General features: G+C 42.4%; 1 protein-coding gene across 2 annotated transcripts in view; it reads right to left on the reverse strand.

Annotated features, from left to right (window-relative positions):
• Nucleotides 1–12,966, reverse strand: part of WDR7 (WD repeat domain 7) — a 277,823-nt gene extending 264,857 nt beyond the window's left edge. For both annotated transcript variants that reach the window (XM_084779255.1, XM_084779254.1), the window contains exons 1-3: nucleotides 12,753–12,966; nucleotides 2,675–2,846; nucleotides 2,151–2,257 (exon numbers count right to left, since the gene is read on the reverse strand). In XM_084779255.1, the coding sequence (XP_084635381.1) occupies nucleotides 2,151–2,257; nucleotides 2,675–2,833 (266 nt within the window). In that variant the 5' untranslated portion in view covers nucleotides 2,834–2,846; nucleotides 12,753–12,966. The remainder of the gene's footprint in view (nucleotides 1–2,150; nucleotides 2,258–2,674; nucleotides 2,847–12,752) is intronic.
• Between the last annotated feature and the right edge of the window lie 8,008 nt (nucleotides 12,967–20,974).

Genomic DNA, 20,974 nt, shown 5'->3' on the forward strand with positions numbered 1-20,974 from the left:
TCCATTGAAACTAATATATTACAGGAAGGAAGGTGGCTTATGCCTATTACTGCTATTGATCAATCGTCCATCCCTCTCACTCACTCCTCTAACCCCAACCCCAACTCGCCGACACCCCACTTCAGTCTACGTCCTGCTTAGGCCCCTCCCTGGTTGCTGGGGTCTTCTGAGCAGTTCTGGGTAAAACTTAAATTGAGGCTTTCCAGAGTGTTCCTTCTCCTTTGCAGAGGTTCCTGACAGTGGCTGCTTCCAGCAGCAGCTGCTCCCTGATGCTGAAGCCCTAAGTTTAGGACAATAAAAAAGCACAGCCAGCCTGGAAGTGCTATACAAAGGCTGAGCGACGAACTGAAGAGGGGAGGGGAGATCTGAAGGCCTGAGGGTGGAACCGACGCACCTTGCACGTGCAGCACTGCAAAACACACATCAGCTAAGGGCAACGGAGCTCAAATGTGAGCACAGAGCCACAGCTTTTATTTGTGTTAGTTTCATCACATGACTATCAAAAAATCCTTACATTTCAAACTAAAGACAATGCTGAAAATTAAAAATAGTAACATGTCTTATCTTTTAAAACAGTAAGATTTATTTGACAGAAAATATCAGTAAAGTATGATGATATTTACTGGAGGTTTTCATTTTGAAGCCATTTTGTTACATCTCAAATGATATAAAAATATTTGTGTTGTTTGGTAGTCGGTTTTTAAGACAGACTCTTGCTATGTAGCCCCTGTCAGCATGGAATTTACTATGTATTAAAGGTTAGGCTGGGCTATAACCTGAAGAACACCACTGCCTCTCTTTCTGGAGTGCTGGGATTACAAGTGTCCTGGGCATACACCACCATGCCTTGCTGAAACAATTTCTCAATCAACATTCACCTTAAAACAAGTGTCCTATCCAGACGTGGTGGCACACACCTTTAATAACAGCACTTAGGAGGCAGCAGGTGGATCTCTAAGTTCAAGCCAGCCTGTCCTACAGAGTAAGTTCCATGACAGCCAGGCTACACAGAGAGACCCTATCCTGGAAAACCAAAAAGAAAAAGAAAAAGAGAAAGAAGGGGAAAAAAAAAAAACAAGTGTTCCAATGCAAAATGTCCTTTAACTGACAAAAAAGTACTATGTTTGTACTTGATGTTGTCTCTTCCTGTTCAAAAAAATCATATAAAGTTTAACTCTAACACTAATATTATAGAAGGAGAAAAAGATGTTTTATTTAAATTCCTACAAGTTCTCAAATTTTTTTCAGACAGAACAAAAATGTTTTTAAAGTTCTTCACACTCCAGGCCCCACAGGCACTGCTCGGTGGCCTGACTTTCCAGCAGAGTCATGTTCTGAGCCAGGAGAACAGGCTTCAGCAGCATATGAGCACACAGCATCTCATAGCAAAAGCTTGCTGAGCTCAGCCACAACTGGTGACAGCCTGGCATCACTGGAGGCTCTTAAAAGCTCTAAAGCTGCCCTCTGATTCAATAAAAATGCCAAACAAACTAACAATCATGCTTTTACTTTCACGATATTCTGAGTTTCTTAAAGGCAAAGAAAGACAATAAAGTATTACAGAAAGTCAGTTGTGGAAAATGTATAGCCTTACAACGATCATTCAAACATCCTCCGCCAGAGTCAGACAGTGCAAGAAAATACTGCAATAACCTGGTGCTAGTTATAGAGTGCGAAAATGTAAATGTCGCATGGTAACCTATATATACAATTTTTTAAGATTTATTTTTTTACCTATGTGGTTATGTGTGAGTCTTTGTGAGTATGCCGTGGGTGGGTCCCCTGAAGTTGAGCTTAAAAGTGGTTTTGAGTTGCCAAACATGGGTGCTGGGAACTAAATTCGGGTCCTCTAGAAGAGCTCTGGGTCATCGCTCAGCCCTAGAAACGCAATTTTTAACTGACAAATAAAACTCTACATATTTTTTTGAGGCAGGGTCTCACTGTGTAGCCCTAGCTAGCCTAGAGTTTTCTATGTAGACCAGGGCTAGCCTCAAACTCATACAAATTTACCTGCCTCTGCCTCTTCAGTGGACTATAGGTATGCACCACCACACTCAGCCAAAATCCACAGTTTTATAAGACATGAAAATTTAGGGGAGGGGAGGAACCTAACCAAAAAAACTGAACATAAAAAAGAAACTATGACTTACCCATTTGCAGACGCACTCACAGTGTACTGTTTGTCCCCAGAAGCACAGGCTTTTGACAAACACGTGATGGATGCTGTGTGACCAAATAACAGTGCTCGGGGATTCACCTAGAAAGGCAAGAATACTACTGTAAACAACAAGCTGGAAAGTTAACCATGGGCTGGAGAGACGGCGCAGTGGTCAAGAGCACACGCCATTCTTTCAGGTGACCTGGCTTTGGCTCATGAGCACCCGTATCTCCAGCTTCAGGTCTCTGTGCGCATCCTGCAACATATGCACACGCACGCGCACACACACACACACACACACACACACACACACACAGTCACACATATACACATGAATAAATACTGTCTCAAAAGGTAATCTTTCTAGTAATCATGTTAAGTATTCAATATCAATATTGCTGACACAGAAATAATTCCCACAACACTGAAAACTAAGGGCAGGCAAACAGTGCACTGTGCAATGTTCTAGTAATTATTGACATATTTACGATGACAGCAGACACTTCAAATACTCACTTCCAGTTCTTCTGAAAGATCCCAGAGACATATCTGTCCATCGTGGCATCCAGTTACAATTGTGCCCCCATCATCTGTTAGCAGTATTGATGAAATGCAATGGGTGGGCGCTTTGCGGCCCCAAAGAACAATGGGCAAAACCAGGCTGTTTCCTGCCATCACGTCTTCAGACCTGAAAGTGCAGTAAGAATGACGTCAGCCAGCATATTCTTCCTAAAACACAGAATATGCCTTTATTATGAAGTCAACGTGTAGAATTTGAAGTGTATATTTTCCAAATATCAAATTTTAATCACTTAAAATCTTCTCTAATAAAAATGGCTAATTTATCATATGCACTCTCAAATTCAGAGGCTTAAAAAAATTGGGCAAAAGTATTTACTGGAGACATTCACAATTTTTAAATTTTATTAATGAGAGGCTAATAATTTCAATACACACTTATTTATCACATCACTGTATAAAGCAACTTTAAGGGGCCTATTATTTTATTTCAAATACTAAAACAGTCTTTCCAGCTTAAAAAAACAAGAAATGCAGGCTTAAGCATTTCTGCCCTGAGGCAGAGAACTAGCAAGCCATGATGTTCGAATCTAAGTCCTGACTGCCTGGTTCCAAGTCATCTGCCTCCACAGCCGGGCGTGGTGGCGCACGCCTTTAATCCCAGCACTCGGGAGGCAGAGGCAGGCGAATCAATATGAATTCAAGGCCAGCCTGGTCTACAAAGTGAGTCCAAGAAAGCCAAGGCTACACAGAAAACCAAAGAAACAAGCCATCTGCCTCCACAAGTAAAATAGTTAAATTTAAAAAAAAGAAGAAGAAGAAGAATGTACTCAGAAAATGCAGTACACAAAAGACTATGCCACAACCACTAGCAAAAAGAACTATCAGGAGCCTGAGACTCTTTCTAAGTGTTGCATCGATGTAAATATAAATACTTTTTTTTTTCGTTTTTTGAGACAGGGTTTTTCTGTGTAACAGCTCTAGTTGTCCTGGAACTCACTTTGTAGACCAGGCTGGCCTCGAACTCATGGAGATCCACACTGCCTCTGTCTCTCAAGTGCTGGGACTAAAGGTGTGCACCACCACTGCCTGGCTAGATGTAAATATAAATACATTTAATTGCAACCATTACTCACATTCCATAAGGTAAGTTATGGGGCTCTCTCTCCTTTTTTTTTTAGATTCATTTATTTATTATTATGTATACAGTGTTCTGCCTGCATGTACACCTGCCTGCCAGAAGAGGGCATCAGATCTCACTATAGATGGTTGTGAGCCACCATGGTTGCTGGGAATTGAACTCAGGACCTCTGGAAGAGCAGACAGCACTCTTTTTTTTTTTTTAAGATTTATTTATGTATTGCATATACAGTGCTCTGCCTGCATGTACCCCTGCAGACCAGAAGAGGGCACCAGATCTCATTATAGATGGTTGTGAACTGCAGCTGGGAATTGAACTCAGGACCTCTGGAAGAGCAACCAGTGCTCTTAACCATTGAGCCATCTCTCCAGGGGCTCTCTTTTTGACAAGGACACTGAGGCAGAGCCATGAAGTGGCTTAATGAGAAACTCATCTAACCACGTTTACTCCAAAAGTCACATACGTCCTTTGTTGCACTGCAACCTAGAGGAAAAAATAATATCCTTTAAACTAGTGCATCCAAATTAAAGTATGTTTCTAGTGAGAAGATTTAAATTAGAAACGAGAATTAAACAGTGTATACTCAGGTATACCTCTTACAAGAAAGCATGAACATAAGAAATAATTATTTCATATTAAAATTTACTTGTGAATCACTTAATTGCTATAACTATTAGGCTATAGACCTAAATAAATATGAGTTCAGAGAAGTTAGGTTGAAAGAATAAAATAATTAAAGAGCGTGTCACACAAAAGAACTCTGCTATATCTAGAAAGTCCCCTATATCCTGACAAATAATCAATCAAAAGAAATTATATAAAAAGAAAATAAGAAAAGAAAAAAATATGAAGGACATTAAAATGCCTGTCAAAACCAACCTATATAATATTTTTTATTTGTATTGCCATGTATAGCTTTCACCAGTCTGTTTCTCCAAAACATCTTTTCTTGTTACAAATAAAAGGCATACATTTAAAGGAAAAAATCAACAGACACTTCTTATTAATAAAGTCTGTGTTGTATCAGTTTCACAAGCTATCAAGTGATTACAATTATTTCCATATTCCTGTCAAACACTAGCAAGGAAAACTAAGCTCTGAACTGATTTTAATAAATTCAGAACAGGGTGTTCCTGGAAACATGACATCCTTAACTAAGACTTTCTGGAAAAAAGCATTTGGAAGGAGTTCATATTTCCACGGTGACAGCATTAGCTTTAAATCCTATTACCAAAGAAGATTTCTCCCTAGCAAACAAGCAAGCTCAAAGAGTTGAACCCAATCTGAGGGTCTATGGGGAAAACACCATCCCTCTTAGATATTCCAGGATTTACTCAAGACTGGACCTAAGCCAGGCACGGTGGTGCACGCCTGTAATCCCAGCTCAGGAGGCAGAGTCAGGCAGATCTCTCTGAGTTTAGAGGCCAGCCTGGTTTACAAAGTGAGCCCAGGACAGCCAAGGCTATGCAGAGAAAATCTGTCTTGAAAAATGTAAAAAAAAAAAAAAAAAAAAAAAAAAACCAAGAAAAAAGAAAAAGACTGGACCTAAGTTCTGATAACATATTTTTCTAAACCCTTAAAAGCCTAATAAAATAAGGGAAACTTTAGAAAAGCCACAGGTGTACTAATGAAATAACATGAAATGAAGGACAGCGTGGCTTACAGCACTAAGCCATATCAAATACTTCTATGTATACACCTATCGCTATATACTGATTAAAAGTGTGAAATGAGCAAATTAGCTCTGATGTAAGTGGCTTTAACAGTCTATCACAGGATTTAGAACAGATTTAGTCATCAGACCACAAGAATCTAAATCTAAACTTCTTTCAACTGATGAGCCAAGACACAGACTAGTATCACTGGAAAAGACTTTAAATGGAAAAAGAGGCCATATAAGTTCAGAGTATGTCATGCTTCAACCAATCACCAGCATCCAACTAGTCAGTTGATTTATTCATTCTCCATTCTTCATCTTGCTAACATTGTCATCTATTGCTTGAAAAGACCTATATTACCAAAAATCCTTATAGCAAATCAAAATGAACCAAGCCACAGGATCACTGAAGCCAAAAGAAAACAACTGTATATTCATGAAAGGCCAAAAGAAAAAGCAAAATTATTACATAAGTGACTAAAATAATCTGAAAGTGCACTAAGATTAGTAGGAATGCTTTTAGAAGCTAATTTACTAACTTTACAAAGTATTATGTATATATTAGCAGTTTCTAACTAGTACTTACAGGGAAATGCTATATTGCAAGCTATAGCATTAGCTTCCAATTCTACATGGCCCTGGAAACAGAAAATACCGAGCTGGGGTGATGGCTCAGTAGAGAAAATACCTCCTGTGCAAGTGCGAAATTAGAGCTCAGATCTGGAACTGTAATGTACATTACTTTGTGAAATTGTCACGTGCTATTTAGGCTTCCAGGGAGCATGGCTCTAGATGCTGAATCAGGATTATCCCCTCCCATTTCAGTCCCAAGTGTGTTTGTCTAAAAGCGTTCTTTAAGGCAACTTGTCAGGGCATGGGCTGCCCCCTAATTCTGTGACAAGGAGGGAACAAAACAGCACACAAAGCCATTGCTCCCTTGAGAACAGCTAGGACGTGTTTTCACCCTCCCATCACAGGTGCCTACTGTTTATCCCGAGGTGCGAAAGTGGGAAAGAGAAGCCATGGCAATTTCACTCACAGAGAGAAAACTTAAACATTAGAAAACAGCTTATATGTGTCATGAAAATTCACTGCTAAATATTTTTAAATACAGAAATTAAAAGATAAGCGTGCTCTTCTTCAGGGTAAACACAATACCATTATCAGTCACCATTATCAAACAGCACCAGAAATATAGTCCATATTCAAATTACTTCAACTGTCTGGAGAATCTCTTTCATATTTAAAAAAAACAGTAAATAAAACAAACACTCATATAAATAAACCAATAAAACAAAAATAAGATTCCCTAAATCTTATGTTGAAGCCCTGCCAGCCAATATGACTGTACTTCAAGATAGGCCCAATGGAAAGGTAATGTTTAAGTGAGGTCACAGGAATTGTCTTAAGTGACAGGACTGCTGTGCTGACAAGGGGCAGCAGCAGTGCCCCTGCTCCCTCTCCCTCGCTATAAAGGCACAGTGAGGCTGCAAGCCAAGAGGACAGCCTTCACCAGAAAACAAGCCCTGCTAAACCTTCATCGGAGACTTTAGCCTACAGAATTGTGGGAAATAAATTTCTGTTATAAATCACAGTCCGTGGTGTTTTGTTACGTGCATCTAAGAACACTAAAAGAACTGTCTGGATGCTGGGCAGTGCTAACACAGGCCTTTAATCCCAGCACTTCAGAGGCGCAGGCAGACCTCTGAGTTCAAGACCAGCCTGGTCTACAGAGTGAGATCCAGAATAGACAGAGAAGCCCTGTCTGGGGGTGGGGGGTGGAAGGAAATGTGTGCAGCAGAGCAGGTGTTTTGTTTTTTTTTTTTTTCAAATTAACTTTAAACAAGCAACACAACCATTGCATGTCCAATATTCGACATTTCAGGCTATTCAGATTATCTTGTTGTTGAATGATAGCATTTTTCTGGCTTCTCCATCATTAGTTCTTCCTATAAATTGGAAGCTGAATCTAAAAACATTGACCTAGGTGGTGATTGGCCACTGTAATTCAAACACTCGGGAGACTAAGGAAAAAGTCCAAGGTTCCAGGCCAGCCTTGACTACAAAACGAGAGCTTGCCTCAAAAAACTAAAAACAAAGGACAGTTAGGCTCAAACCGACATTCTCGTCAACAGCACTGCATAGGTATTGCTGCCCACCTGGCACTGCACCACCACAGGCTGCAGGCTAGGGTATACTGCCCTGCTGTCAGCACATGACTACAACTACAGTTAACTACCACAGTTTAGGTGGAAACTACCAATTGTCTCCACCACAGCTGCATTTCCTCTCTCCCCTTTGAAATGACCAATTACATATGGAATGATCTCTGATAAGATCACCCAGTTGTGCAAAAAACAAAAGGGTTGCTATTTCCTGTGATCTCTATAATCTATTTTACACACACACACACACACACACACACACACATATACATACATATATATATATCACGCATTGGGAGTGGGGCTGGAGAGATGGATCAGAGGTTAAATATTGACTCCTCTTCTAGAGGACCTATTTTGATCCCAGAACCCACACAGCAGCTCACGACCATCTGTAACTGTCATTTCAAAGGACCTGTCGCCCTCTTCTGACCTTCAGCACCAAGCGTTCACTTGGTGCATAAGCATACATGCAAGCAAGATACACATACTTTTAAAATCAGGTATAAGAATGTTAGTTTCTCTACACCGTTTTTATAGCTTTCAAATGCAAAAACAAGACCTATTTCTATCTCAGGACAGTAGGCATTTTCACAAAGGCACCAGTATCAGTCTGCGTGCTTTCTGTGCACTAGGGAGGCCTCATAGTACTCACAGACAAAACAAACTCAAATTCCCTCATGAGAATGGGCTTGTGTGAGAGTAGGCTCTAACCACTGCTCTACCACTGGGGAATACAGAAGGCAGGAAGTAAAAACCTAAGAGCTGAAGTACGTGCCACGGCAATGATGGTACAAGAGAAGTTGCCAACTTTTCTTGGATTTACTTGCATTCTCAGAGGGCATCCCACATCATTTGTCAAAAGATTATGTCCGAGTCAAGATCACCGTATTATGTCATCAACAGAGTGGCCGTTCAGACTGTGAATTGCCATGCCAGGTGTGGTGCCTAAAATCCTAGTCCTAGAAAAGCCGAAGCAGGAAGAGCTCTGTGAGCGGCGGGCCAGCCTGGTCTTCACAGTTTCTCCCAGGACAGCCAAAGCCACACAGTGATGCTGCCTCAAAACAAGGAGCAAAACCAGAGCAGAATGAGTTTTCTTAATATCCGTGCCCTGGCTACCAATTTCTTAAAGACTTAGAAAAACTGAAGTAGATCAGGAAGACAGAGCTAGGTCGGAAAATACAGTGAAGAAATTCAGTATCCAGCTCTTCCTGAACAAAGCATGTCAGGAATTAAGGAGCTGTGAGGGACACAACCTTCTGACACCACGCAGCTGACAAGGTCATCCTTCCCGATTTACATGGCAAGAAATAATACTCTTGGTGAACTGGACACTTTAGGATTGCTATGTTAAAACACGTTCCAGAAGCCAGGAGTGGTGGTGCACACCTTTAATCCCAGCATTTGGGAGGCAGAGGCAGGTGGATCACTGTGAGTTCAAGGCCAGCCTGGTCTACGAAGTGAGTCCAAGACAGTCAAGGCTACACAAAGAAACCTTGTCTCGAAAAACCAAAAAATAAAAATTAAAAATAAAAGACGTTCCAGTATTCATATACAAATGGGTGTGTGGAGGGAAACAACGTTAACAAGGCAATATACGTATTTCTTATTACTGAAACAGATATAAGTTTTGAAGAACTGCATGACTCTCTTCTCAGAAATAAATCACAATTTTAAAAGTGTCTCCCATTTTGAGGCATATTCATTGTGTTTTTAATTTCTGCACCTGCCATAGCTACCCGTCATCCTCGCTGATACTCTACCCATCGCTCACGTGTACCAGCGTTAGCAGTTACTGACTTGCCAAAACAAACGCCCACCAGCTCTTCCTCTGCGGCAGAAACGGATTCTGCTTAGAACAATGGACTTCAGGTTTCTTGCCTTACCTCTTTCCTTCCCTGCACCCTCCAATCGTTTCTCCTATTTCCCTCCTACTATCCTCAAACTCCAAATTGAGCCCTGAAACTTTACCATCTATAAACTATCAAACTGCCCAGAAGAAGAAACTACCAAGGTAGAGGTGGAAATGCCTCAGTAGTCATACATCAGTAAAAGGCTCCGTGTAAGTATGAAGGTACGAGAGGCACCTTGGCTGGAGAAAAACCAGCTCTCCCATTGGCTGGCTCTAAACTCTGAGGATATATGTAACCTAAGTTACAGCGTTCATATTTATATTGCCTTCATCCTTAGAGACTACAGACAGTGCTCTGCCTAGTTACAAACTGCTCCTGACTAGGCCACAGGCTAAACTAACCTTAGGTCCTTCCTTACCTTAACTAATCTACCAGCAGCATTTGACATAGTTCACAGCCTCCTAGAAACACTTCTTTACCTAGCCTCCATGTTTGCATACTCCCCTGCCTTCTATTTTTCCTATTCTAGTTCCCCTTCTTCCTCTTCAAATTGTGTCTCTGTGTGTGTGTGTGTGTGTGTGTGTGTGTGTGTGTGTGTGTGTAACATTTAGCCCTGGCCTGGTGGCAGAGGTAAAGTGAAGTGCCCCTGGGTCACAGTGCTGCAAGTGGTGAATGGTGCTCACAAAAACCCGCTCTCCTGTTTGTGAGTAAATTCAGAGAAGCACGGAGGATGACAGCGGAGGACGGCACATGGAAGAGTGGGAGTCGGCAATCGTGCGCAGGGAGCGTTGGGAGATGTAGTTTACTGAGTTCTGCCTGGGGATAGGCCAAAACCTAAAGAGCAACACGAACTGCAGTGCTTCAAAGAGTGTGAAGGCTGCAGTGACCGCACCAATCCTGTCAGCAGACCTAACTGAAGTAGATGGAGCCCTTTGCGGGAAACCCAGGGCTCATCAACAGATCCTGTTATGAAGATGATTGGCTGATTAAGATGACACTGAGCGACCTTCAGAACTAAATGAACTAATTAGCAATGAAACATATAAAATGTGAAATTCATTAAGGAGTGAACATGATCATACACACACACACACACACACACACACACACACACACACACACCAGATAAAACAGTGTGATATAACTGGTCCCAGCATGCTTGTCTTAAATTTGTACTGGATAGAAGACCTTCTCAACAGTGTCATTGAAGAAAATCCCCCCAACTTCCTAATGTGTGCAGATAAACACAATGTACATCTTTTTATAATATCTCAGTTAGGTATTTGGACTAGGGGCTAAAATCTGCTACATAGAATTCATGAGATTGCCAAACGTGGTGGTGCATGCCTGCAGTCCCAGCACTCAAGAGGCAGAGGCAGGCAGATCACTGTAAGTTTAAGGCCAGGCTGGTCTACAAAGCAAGCTCCAGGACAGCCAAGGCTAACACAGAAAAACCCTGTCTAGAAAACCCCCCAAAAAAGAAAAGAATTCATGAGATTATCTATGTTAAAAAATGGCTATGAAGCTGGCTGCAGTGCTGCACCAGCCTTTAATCCCAGCGCTCAGCAGCTCTCTGTGAGTTCGAGGCCAACCTAGTCTACATAATAAATTGCAGGCCCACCAACCACACATATAAGTCCTTCCCTCTCTTAGCTACAGTTATATTGCTGTAATAAAATACTATAACCATAAACAACTTTCCTAGCAAATGGTTTATGTCACTTATATTTCTACACCACAGTCTATGATCAAGGAAGTGAGGGCAGGAACCTGGAGGTAGGAGCTGACGCAGAACCCATGGAGGAGTGCTGCTGACTGCCTTGCTCCTGGTGGCTTGCTCAGCCTGCTTTCTTACAGAAGCCAGGACCACCAGCCCAGAGGCAGCACTGCCCACAGGGAGCTGAGGCCTCCCACATCAATCATCAATCAAGACAGTGCCCCACAGGCCAAGCTGGTGGGGGAATTTTGTCAGCTGATATTCGCTGTTTGTTCTCCCAACTTGAAGCAACAGAAACCTGCTGTTTGGGGTAGAAAACAAAGTCGTTTTTCACTCTTTAAAATAAAAACAAATTCAAAGCCAACTACCTCCACGTTGTCATAAGACTACTTATAAAGTGAAAAGCTGAAACAAAGTAGAAATTTCATGCAACAAAATAGCAACAACTCAATTTTCTTCATATAGCGTTGATAGCTGTAATATTGTGAAGAAAAATCTTCTAAGAAATAAAAGTCATTGAAAAGAATCATGGCTGGGCACGATGGGGCACACATTTAATCCCAGCACTCAGGAAGCAGAGACAGGCCAATCTGTGAGTTTGAGGCCAGCCTGTACTAGGACAGGACATGTGTGTTCTTAGCACATTCTAGGGCAGCCAAAGCTATACAAGAAGAGACGACCTCCTCTCAAAAAAGCAAATAAAAAAAAAAAAAGAGTAAGGAGGGAAAAAGGAATTATCATTTACATTTTTTGTCTCACAAGAAATATTACAAGGAAAGGAATACACAGCTGGAACCGACTCCGCGGTCAAGTCAGCAGCAAGAAAACACGCATGTAAGTCTGTGATGCACCTGAACCTGAAAGAGTTTCAGAATACAGGGACCAGGGAATTCTGCATAGGATCTCAGGTGCAAACATTGCCGGTGTATCAAAAATATATATATAATTTTTAAATCGAAGGCAGGATAGCTCTGTCTTCGAGCATTGCTTCAGAATGCCAGGAACCACTAGTAAGAAAAAGCAGACATCCTGTCAGAGCAAGGTCTAAAAGACAGCAAGCAGGGTGCAGCTCAAAGATGACCCTGCGAGACACAGTGTTGACCCTTAGTAACACCAACTGCACAGCAGCGCCCACAGCAAAGGGTAGATCCGAACACACGGGCCCCAAAGCAAGAACGCTGCCCAGAAACTATTGCCAACAAACACCCACGACCATCACTAGTCACCCGACCCAGTTTGGATTATCCCTGAGAACAACGCACTCCCACCTCAAGACTAGGTCCATGTTCACAAGCAGCAAATGTCACCAGACTAGGGACCTCACAGGGAGCCCCGTGGGCCCCAATGCTCCTGAAAAAAAGGCTCCTGGAGGTGGCCTGAAGCTGGAGCGCCAAACAGGGCAGCAACCAACCATAACAATCTGACAGCTGGAACGGTCTCTGGCCAGGGAGGGCTTGTGACCCTTGACCTTTGACCCCCTGCCTTCCAAGGCTAAGTTCTGGAGCTGGGCTTTCCGCAGGGAGTCTCCAAAGCTATCCTTACCTGTCAAAGGTTCGCCTCAGGCAATAATCATGTCTGTAGGAGATGCTGTGGGCACCCCCGCAATGGAGGCGAAGGCGGAGGCGAGGAGGACCAGGCGGGTACAAGTCCGGATGAGCAAACCCGGGGAGCCACTGGCCGAGGCGGCTGCCCTCACCCTGCCTGGGTTGCAAGGTGCCACCGCCGCCGCTGCTGCAGTAAATCAGCTGACACCGGCCTCAACTGCCGTAAATCAGCTGACACCGGCCCTCGACTGCCGTGACGTGCGCTGCAACTGTCGCAAAAAGCGAGGCGGGGTGGAAACCGCTCGGGGTTTCTCAGTAAGCCCAGCCGAGGCAGGCGTGGTCTGGTTACTACGGCGACTGAAGCCTTCCCTGTTGGGTACTGTATGCCTTCTAGACTGCCTTCTCACTTTCAGTTCTCTAGTAGAGTGAAGGAAAGGCATACAAGGATGGAATGGGCAGTCTAGGAAATCAGATCCAGATCTTCCCTGGATCAGGATGGTAAAAAGATTACATTTCGCCCCCAAGTCTGGATGGATTCAGTCAGCAGGACGTCAAGCGACAAGCATCTAAGGAAGCACCTCCACAGCATGCATACACATGCTCGCGCTCTCTCTCTCTCTCTCTCTCTCTCTCTCTCTCTCTCTCTCTCTCTCTCTCTCTCTCTCTCTCTCTCTCTCTCTCTCTCTCTCTCTCTCTCTCCCCCACCCCCCAGTTCTTATGGTGTCCTTGACCCCTGTGGTTGCTCAAATCCTTACACCCCCTCCTCTGCAGGACTCCCCAAGCTTTGCCTAACATCTGTATCTGCTCCTATCCTTTGCAGGATAAAGTCCTTCCGGTCTCTTTGATGACAATTATGCTAGGCTCAGGTCCCAGAAGACCCTGCAGGCAGGACAAACTGTAGGTTGAAGGTTTTGTGGTTGAGTTGGTGTCCCTCCACTTGAGTTCGTGCCTGGTTCCAGAAGATGGTCAATTCAGGTTCTGTGGCCCTATTACTAGTCTTTGCTAGGGTTACCCTCATAGTAGATTCCGTGGAGTTTCAGTTGCACTAGGATTTCACCTTGCCCAGAAATGCCCCACCCCCATTGCAGTTGATTCTCCCAGTATTTTCTACACACACACACACACACACACACACACACACACACACACACACCACTATTCTTCCTGTTCCCAACCCTACCTGCCCCCAGTCCACTCACGAAATTTATTCTATTTCTCCTTCCCTCCTCCTTGCATCCCATGTAAGCCTTCCTTTTTATATGTTGACTCTCTGGATCTGTGTATTGTAGCATGACGGTCTTTTACTTTAGTGAATACACACCATGCTTGTCCTTCTGGACCCAGATTACTTCACTCAGAATTATTTTTTTTTCTAGTTCATTCATTTGCCAGAAAATTTCATGATGTCATTTTTTGACAGCTGATTAATACTCCACTGAATAAAAGTACTGCGTTTTCTTTATGCATTCTTCAGTCGAAGTACTTCTAAGTCATTTCCTATTTCTGACTATTATGAATAAAGCTGCAGTGAAAATAATTGAGAAAGTTTCCTTGTGGTATAATTGAGCATCCTTTGGGCATGCCCAGGAGTAGTATAGCTGGGTCTTAAGATAGATTGATTCCCAATTTTCTGAGAAACTACCTTATTGACTTCCAAAGTATTTATACAAGTTTGCACTCCCACCAGCAGTGGAGAGTGTTCCCCTTGCTCCACATCCTCACCAGGATGATACCTCACCTGTGTTTTTGGTCTTAGCCATTCTGACAGGTATAAGATGGAATCTCAGAGTCATTTTGATTTGCATTTCCCTTACTGCCTAAGGATATTGAACATTTCTTTAAGTGTTTGTCGTCCATTCGGGATCCCTTCGTAAGAATTCTCTGCTTAGAACTATACCCCATTTTAATTGGATTATTTAGTTTATCGATGTCTAGTTTTGTTTTGTTTTCTGTTGTTTTGTTTTTGAGTTATTTATATATATGGAGTTTGTTTATATCTTTTCCCATTCTGTGGGCTGCCATTCTGTCCTGCTGATGGTGTCTTTTGCTTTATAGAAGCTTCTCAGGTTTTTTGAGATACATTTTGAGATATTTCATCACCACGTTTTTCTTCTTTTAAGAAAAAAAGAAATCCAAAGTACAGTGCAGAAGGCGGCTGCTGTCGCTGACGGAGGAAACACGAGTATGCAACTCGGGATACAGATGCCTCTCAGGTGTTTCTGGAGCGACGATGTCTAGACTTTGGAAAAGAGTAAGGAAAAGGTTTGCAACTATCAGGAATAACAAATTGTTGACAGGAGGCCTTTTACCAAAACCAACCCTCAGCAGCCTTTGGGGGAAATGCCCTACTTACTCAAAGGTCCCATGCTCTAGGTTCAGCATCCGAAGATGATGTTGCTATTCAAACTATGCTCCTTGCACTCTCATCCCTGGGAGCTTTTTTGAAAGGAGACTGTCGCCTGGCGGTGGTGGAACATGCCATTAATGCAGAGGCAGGTGGATCTCTGTGAGTTCAAGGCCAGACTGGTCTGCAGAGTAAGTTCCAGGATCACCTGAGCTGTTATACAAAGAAACCCTGTCTAGGGGGGAAAAAAAGGAGGAAGGAAAGGGAACAAAGGAAAGAACAAAAGCAGAAAGAAAGAAAAGATGACTTTCAGAGTTTCCCTCAGACCTACTGAGTCTGAAACTTAATTATAAGAAACTTCTCACCGGGCGTGGTAGCGCACGCCTTTAATCCCAGCACTCGGAGGCAGAGGCAGGCGGACCGCTGTGAGTTCGAGGCCAGCCTGGTCTACAAAGCAAGTCCAAGACAGCCAAGGCTACACAGAGAAACCCTGTCTCGAAAAAAAAAACAAAAAACAAAAAACAAAAAAAGAAAAGAAAAGAAAAGAAACTTCTCAAGTGTCTTCCTTATTCAGGACTGCAGGATTCTTTCCCACCTATAAATCTACTAATGAGCTCATGCAGGTGGGTAAAACAGCACAAATGTGAACTGAATACTTTTTTATGTATCGTTTAAAACAAAACTAGACAATAGCAACAAAAGGCATTAATTTCTCCTTGGCATCCACCCATCCATTCCTTCATTCTAACTAGCATTTGGGAGGAAGGTGGGCAAACTTCAGTTACTTATTAAGCTTGTTTAATTTCCAGGACGCCCAAGAGAGGTTACCCTGGTAACGGAGAACGTAGAGTGGAATCAATACTGCAGGAGAGGAGGTGTGGCTAGTGTTCCAGCCTCCCTGCACCAAGGTCTTGTGTTCGTCCTCTCCTCTCCACAGGAGAATTGCACGAGGTCAGACTTCCTCCAGCTGTGCAGCTCAGTTCCTTCTCTGTCTGGTCCTGTGTTGTGTGTAACAAACTGCTCCTGTCACTCTGGAAATCAGAGTTGTTTTGAAAATTAAAAATTCTCAAAAAAAAGCAAAGCATAAATCTAACATATGACGCAGGTATCCGCTTCTTGGCCCATGCCCAAAGACTTGGTACCCTACTCCACAGGCCCTTGTTAAGTTATATCCATTACTTCTCTATCCACAATAGCGAGAATATATATGGAAGGACTCTCTCTCTCTCTCTCTCTCTCTCTCTCTCTCTCTCTCTCTCTCATTAAAATCCCTGTTGGATGTAACTTTTATAATTCTTTTCACTGTGCCTTTCAGAATTTTTGCCTAGCCTATGACGTCATTACCTGCCTGCCACTAGATGGGCCAGCTGCCCAGGATATGAAAAGGACAAACCCACCCCATCTCTCCCTCTCCCTCTCCCTCCCCCCCTCTCTCTCCCTCCCTTCCCCCCTCTCTCCCTCTCTCTCTCTTTCTTGTCTCTCTCTTGCTCCTCTTCCTCTTGCTGTCTCTGTCTCTCTGCCTCTCTCTGGGGTGCCCCTCCCATTTCCCTGCTCTCCTATGCTTGTATAATAAACTTCTCCATATCATTAAAAAAGAAAAACCTTCTGTCTTATTTTAGATGCTTTTGGTGTGTTCTTAGGAAAAACTGCAAGGACAATTAAGGTGTGTGTGTGTCCATAGTGTTTAGGCTCAAACTCAGAGCTTCCTTCCGAATCATGGAAGGACAGTTAGAAATCATCATCATCATCATCATCATCATCATCATCATCATCATCATCATCTACTCTGAACTAAACTAGATTCCCCTGCCCCCAAACCACAATTCATCAGTTGAAGCCCTAATTCCCAACATGATTTTTTTGTTTTGTTTTGTTTTGTTTTGTTTTCGGGTTTTGTTTTTGTTTTTTTTTTTTTTAGATGAGACTTAAGGTTCATTAAGACCCTTCTATTAAGTGAATTAACATAAGTCAAGATTCTATTCTTGTCATTGGTGGCATAAACTACAGTTCAATGTTTGTGGTACAGGCCAAGGACTCCTCCTCCCCAAAGCCTTAGGAGGCCTCTACTCGGCTGTAGATGCCACAAAAATTATGGAAGGATGATTCGGGGTAAGGTAAACTGATAGCTTATTGATTAAATGAAAGACACACTTGAAAAGAGGCCAGTGCAGGCACTGGAAGAGGAGCACACCCCAGTGTCTCAGGAGTGGCTGATGTGTAGTCTCAGGGCTTTGAAGCTCCTTGGTCTATAACTAAGCTTAGGTCCTAGGGAAGGTATGTGCGGATCCAAAGGTTAATCCAGAGGTGAGCGTTCTGTATGCTTTGGCACACTGTGCAAGTTGAAGAAGGGAACTCTAGTTAGAGAATAAACATTGGTCAAAGGCATCTTTGCTCATAGACATGTCACAAGGAGGTAGCGTGGAAGGTGAGGTTCATTGCACAGTTATTTTAATCATGGAGATTGATTAGCAATTCCTCAGACTTGTCCCATGCACCCTGTATTAGCTTTGGTTTTATTGCCGTAAAGAGACATCACAACCAAGGCAGCTGTCGTAAAGGAAAACACTTAATTGTGGTTGGCTTTTGTTTCAGAAGCTTAGTGCATTATCAGCATGGTGGGAATCACGGCAGGATCCAGGCAGACATGGTGCTGGTGAAGGAGCTGAGAGTTCTACATCTTGATCAGCAGGCAGCACAAGGGGACTGTGTACCACACTGGGCATAGCTTGAGCATAGGAGACCTCAAAGCCCGCCCCCACAGTGACACACTTCCTCCAACAAGGCCACACCTACTCCAACTAGGCCACACCTCCTAATAGTGTTATTCCCTATTTTCCAAGCAATATGAGAATAGGGGGGGCTATACCTATTCAGATTCTACTCAACCCCAATTTCAAACTGCTAGACCCTTTTTCTTTTATTATATTTATTACATACTTGTGTGTATGTGTGTGCACAAATATATTGTATTTACTTACAACTTGCTGAGTGAGATTTTGTTATTTGTGTATGTACGGTTTCAGGGCTGACCACTCAGCATCGGACCACCAATAAGAGGACTCATCTCTGGGGGATGCTAAGTTTCCTTCTCTCAGAAGTCAACTGTTGCCTGCAGTTCTTTCCTGAGGAGTTGGACCCTGTGAAATTTTCCTCCTCCTCCTTTAACAGGTCCATGGATTTTGCTGTTGTTCCTGTCTTGTTTGTATAGCTATTTCTAGGTGAGACTGTTTCCCAGCAAATGTCTGATATTTGGGCTCTTGGACTCTTTCTGCCCCTCTCTTCCACAGTGGCCCATCAGCCACAGATGCAAGAGCTGGGATGTAGCTGTGATAACCACTAATCTCTGCATTGTGCCCCATTTTGTGTTATCTGTGATGGTCTCCATTTTCTCTAAGGAAAAGCTTTGATGGGGTGTGGTAGTCACTCTCATCTGTGGGTGGAAGGATACGATTTAGAATGTTGTAAGAGGTTATTCAGTCTGACAAAGATTCTTTTTCTAAGGTTCACAACCTCACTAACTCCTGGAAACTAGCCAGTACCAGGCATGATTTCCCTAATTCAGAGTGGGCTTTAATTCTGTTAAGATAGGTGTTGATTGCCACCGATAATTCAGTGCCACTTCTTGCACATGTATGCCTAGCTTGCTGTGATGGCAATTTGTTAGGTTTCATAGTTGTTGATCTGGATAGGATTCTCTAATTGGTTCCCTCCCTTGATAGTTTTCATAGTATTTTCTAGAATCATGAAAACTAGCCCACACCAAAAAATAAAAATAAAAAGGCTTTCAGGCTGATCCAAGTAAAGTCATCTGGGTCATGTGTCTTTGGAGTGTGGTTTCTGCAGCAGTAGGGGCTCAATCTCAGCCTCTGAGAGGCAGCTAAGAGCTACAGTGATCGTGTGTATTGCTTTTGGAGTCCTTTGGACTGCACTGAGTAACTCTTCAAAGGTTTCTTTTATGGTACTGGGCTCTTGTTGGTATATGGTTCTTGTGCGGAGTATTGTTTGCCCAAGTAGCTGAACTTCCTTTGTGTGTGAGTGTGTGTGTGTGTGTGTGTGTGTGTGTGTGTGTGTGTGTGTGTGTATGCACTTATATATACTGTGTATAGTTTAGGTAAAATAAATATAAAATAATATGATTCCTAATCAAAACATGTTGGTTAGTTGTCCTTCTTCCTTCTATACTGACTTTCTTCCTCCTTCCCCATTGCCCACATCATATTATCTGTTTGTTTGTTTGTTTGTTTTTAATGTCAAATGTTCCATTTTACCAATAGAGTTAGGGGCCAGATGCTGGCATGAAAACCTACTGTCTCAGAGAGGCAGAGAAAGCATCCAGCCGACCTTACTCCTCGGCCAATGTCCTGAGAGAAAAGGCAAACTCCTTCCTCATGAAGTCTTAAAAACAAAAACAAAAACAAAAACAAAAACAAAAACAAAACCCTGAAACTCAATGCCCCTCCCTTTTACTTCCTGTGTGTCTATAGGTCCTCCTGGCTCCCTCTCACTCTCTATGGTTTTTTCCATGTTCACTTCCTGTCAGTCTGGTTGCTTGCTGAGCCTCTTGACCTAGGGTTAACTTTATTTAATCCTGTTTACAATACTCAAGCAGAAAGCTCTTGGTTTAAAGGTGTGTGCTAGGGCTGAGCTGCATCATAACTACAAACAGCTTTTTCCAGTAAATAATGCAATATCCAGGTTCACAGTGTGATAAAAAATCCTGCAAGACTTTACTCTTTTTTTTGTCTAAATTATAAAGAAAAAGTTTAACTCTAACTCAGTTAAACTATTTACAATAATGAAACTATTTCTGCCAAGCTTTCCACAATGTCCAGATTGGTTGTATTTGGCAGTCTTAGGATGAAGCATTTTTTCATTCAAATTCTGTGAAATATTTGTGTAAGTCTCAATTTAATAAGATCAGTATTTTTGTAAGAAAAGGAACAGGTGAGTATTTTCTTGTGCTCATGTGACTCTAATGCAAAGGAAGGCACATATAAATAAAAAAGACCCCAGGAAACTCACTCTTTTAGCCACTCCCTCCCTCTCATTTATTTCCACTCTTCTAGACGTCCAGTTTCCAGCCCCATGAGAAATTTCTGTTGTATAAGCCACGTGCTCTGTGATATTTTATTAACGCAGCTCTAGATGAATAACTCACCACTGATTATTAGCAGTAGTTACTGGGTAGTGTATATTTGCTTTGAATGTCACTATACTTTTCATCTTTCCCAACTGTAGAATATAGATACTAACACACTTCTCAAATAAGAAAGCCAAGGCTCAGAGAGGTTAATGGTTTGCCCGTCCCCATAAGACAAGCTGCAGAGATTGCGGGAAATTCTGCCAGTTTCGATTAAAGTCATTATATTGTCTGATATAACATTGAGATACACACACACACACACACACACACACACACACACACAAAATGTCGTGTCTGATGCATGCATTAAACAAACCTTGCCTATTCTCTGTCCTTTCAACTGCCTTGCACGTGCTGGCTCCTCTATCTGGACTACTTCCTTTACCTCTCATCATCTACTCCCTTCTCTTTCAAAATCGAGTTCTTATTTTTTTACTCAAAGCCAGTGATTGGTGTCTTTTCATGCATTTTAACACCCTATATTAGATATATTTGATATTTCATATACACATATGTATTTTGATCAAATCAATCCCAATTCCCTTCCGTTCCAATCCCTCTGTACCCCCTTTTTGCTTTCCCCTCTCCAATTCATGTTCTCTTAAAAAAAAAAAAAACAGTCTTTACAAGATTGAATTCTGAATTCCTACCCTTTGCCTTGCTCATCTCACTAGTTTCCAACTTTCCTACTTAAAATTGTTAATTTTTTTTAACCATTAGACTCTAGAATCCT

Source organism: Acomys minous (genome assembly GCF_964271855.1).
Source record: "Acomys minous genome assembly, chromosome: 4".
Taxonomy (NCBI): Eukaryota; Metazoa; Chordata; class Mammalia; order Rodentia; family Muridae; genus Acomys; species Acomys minous.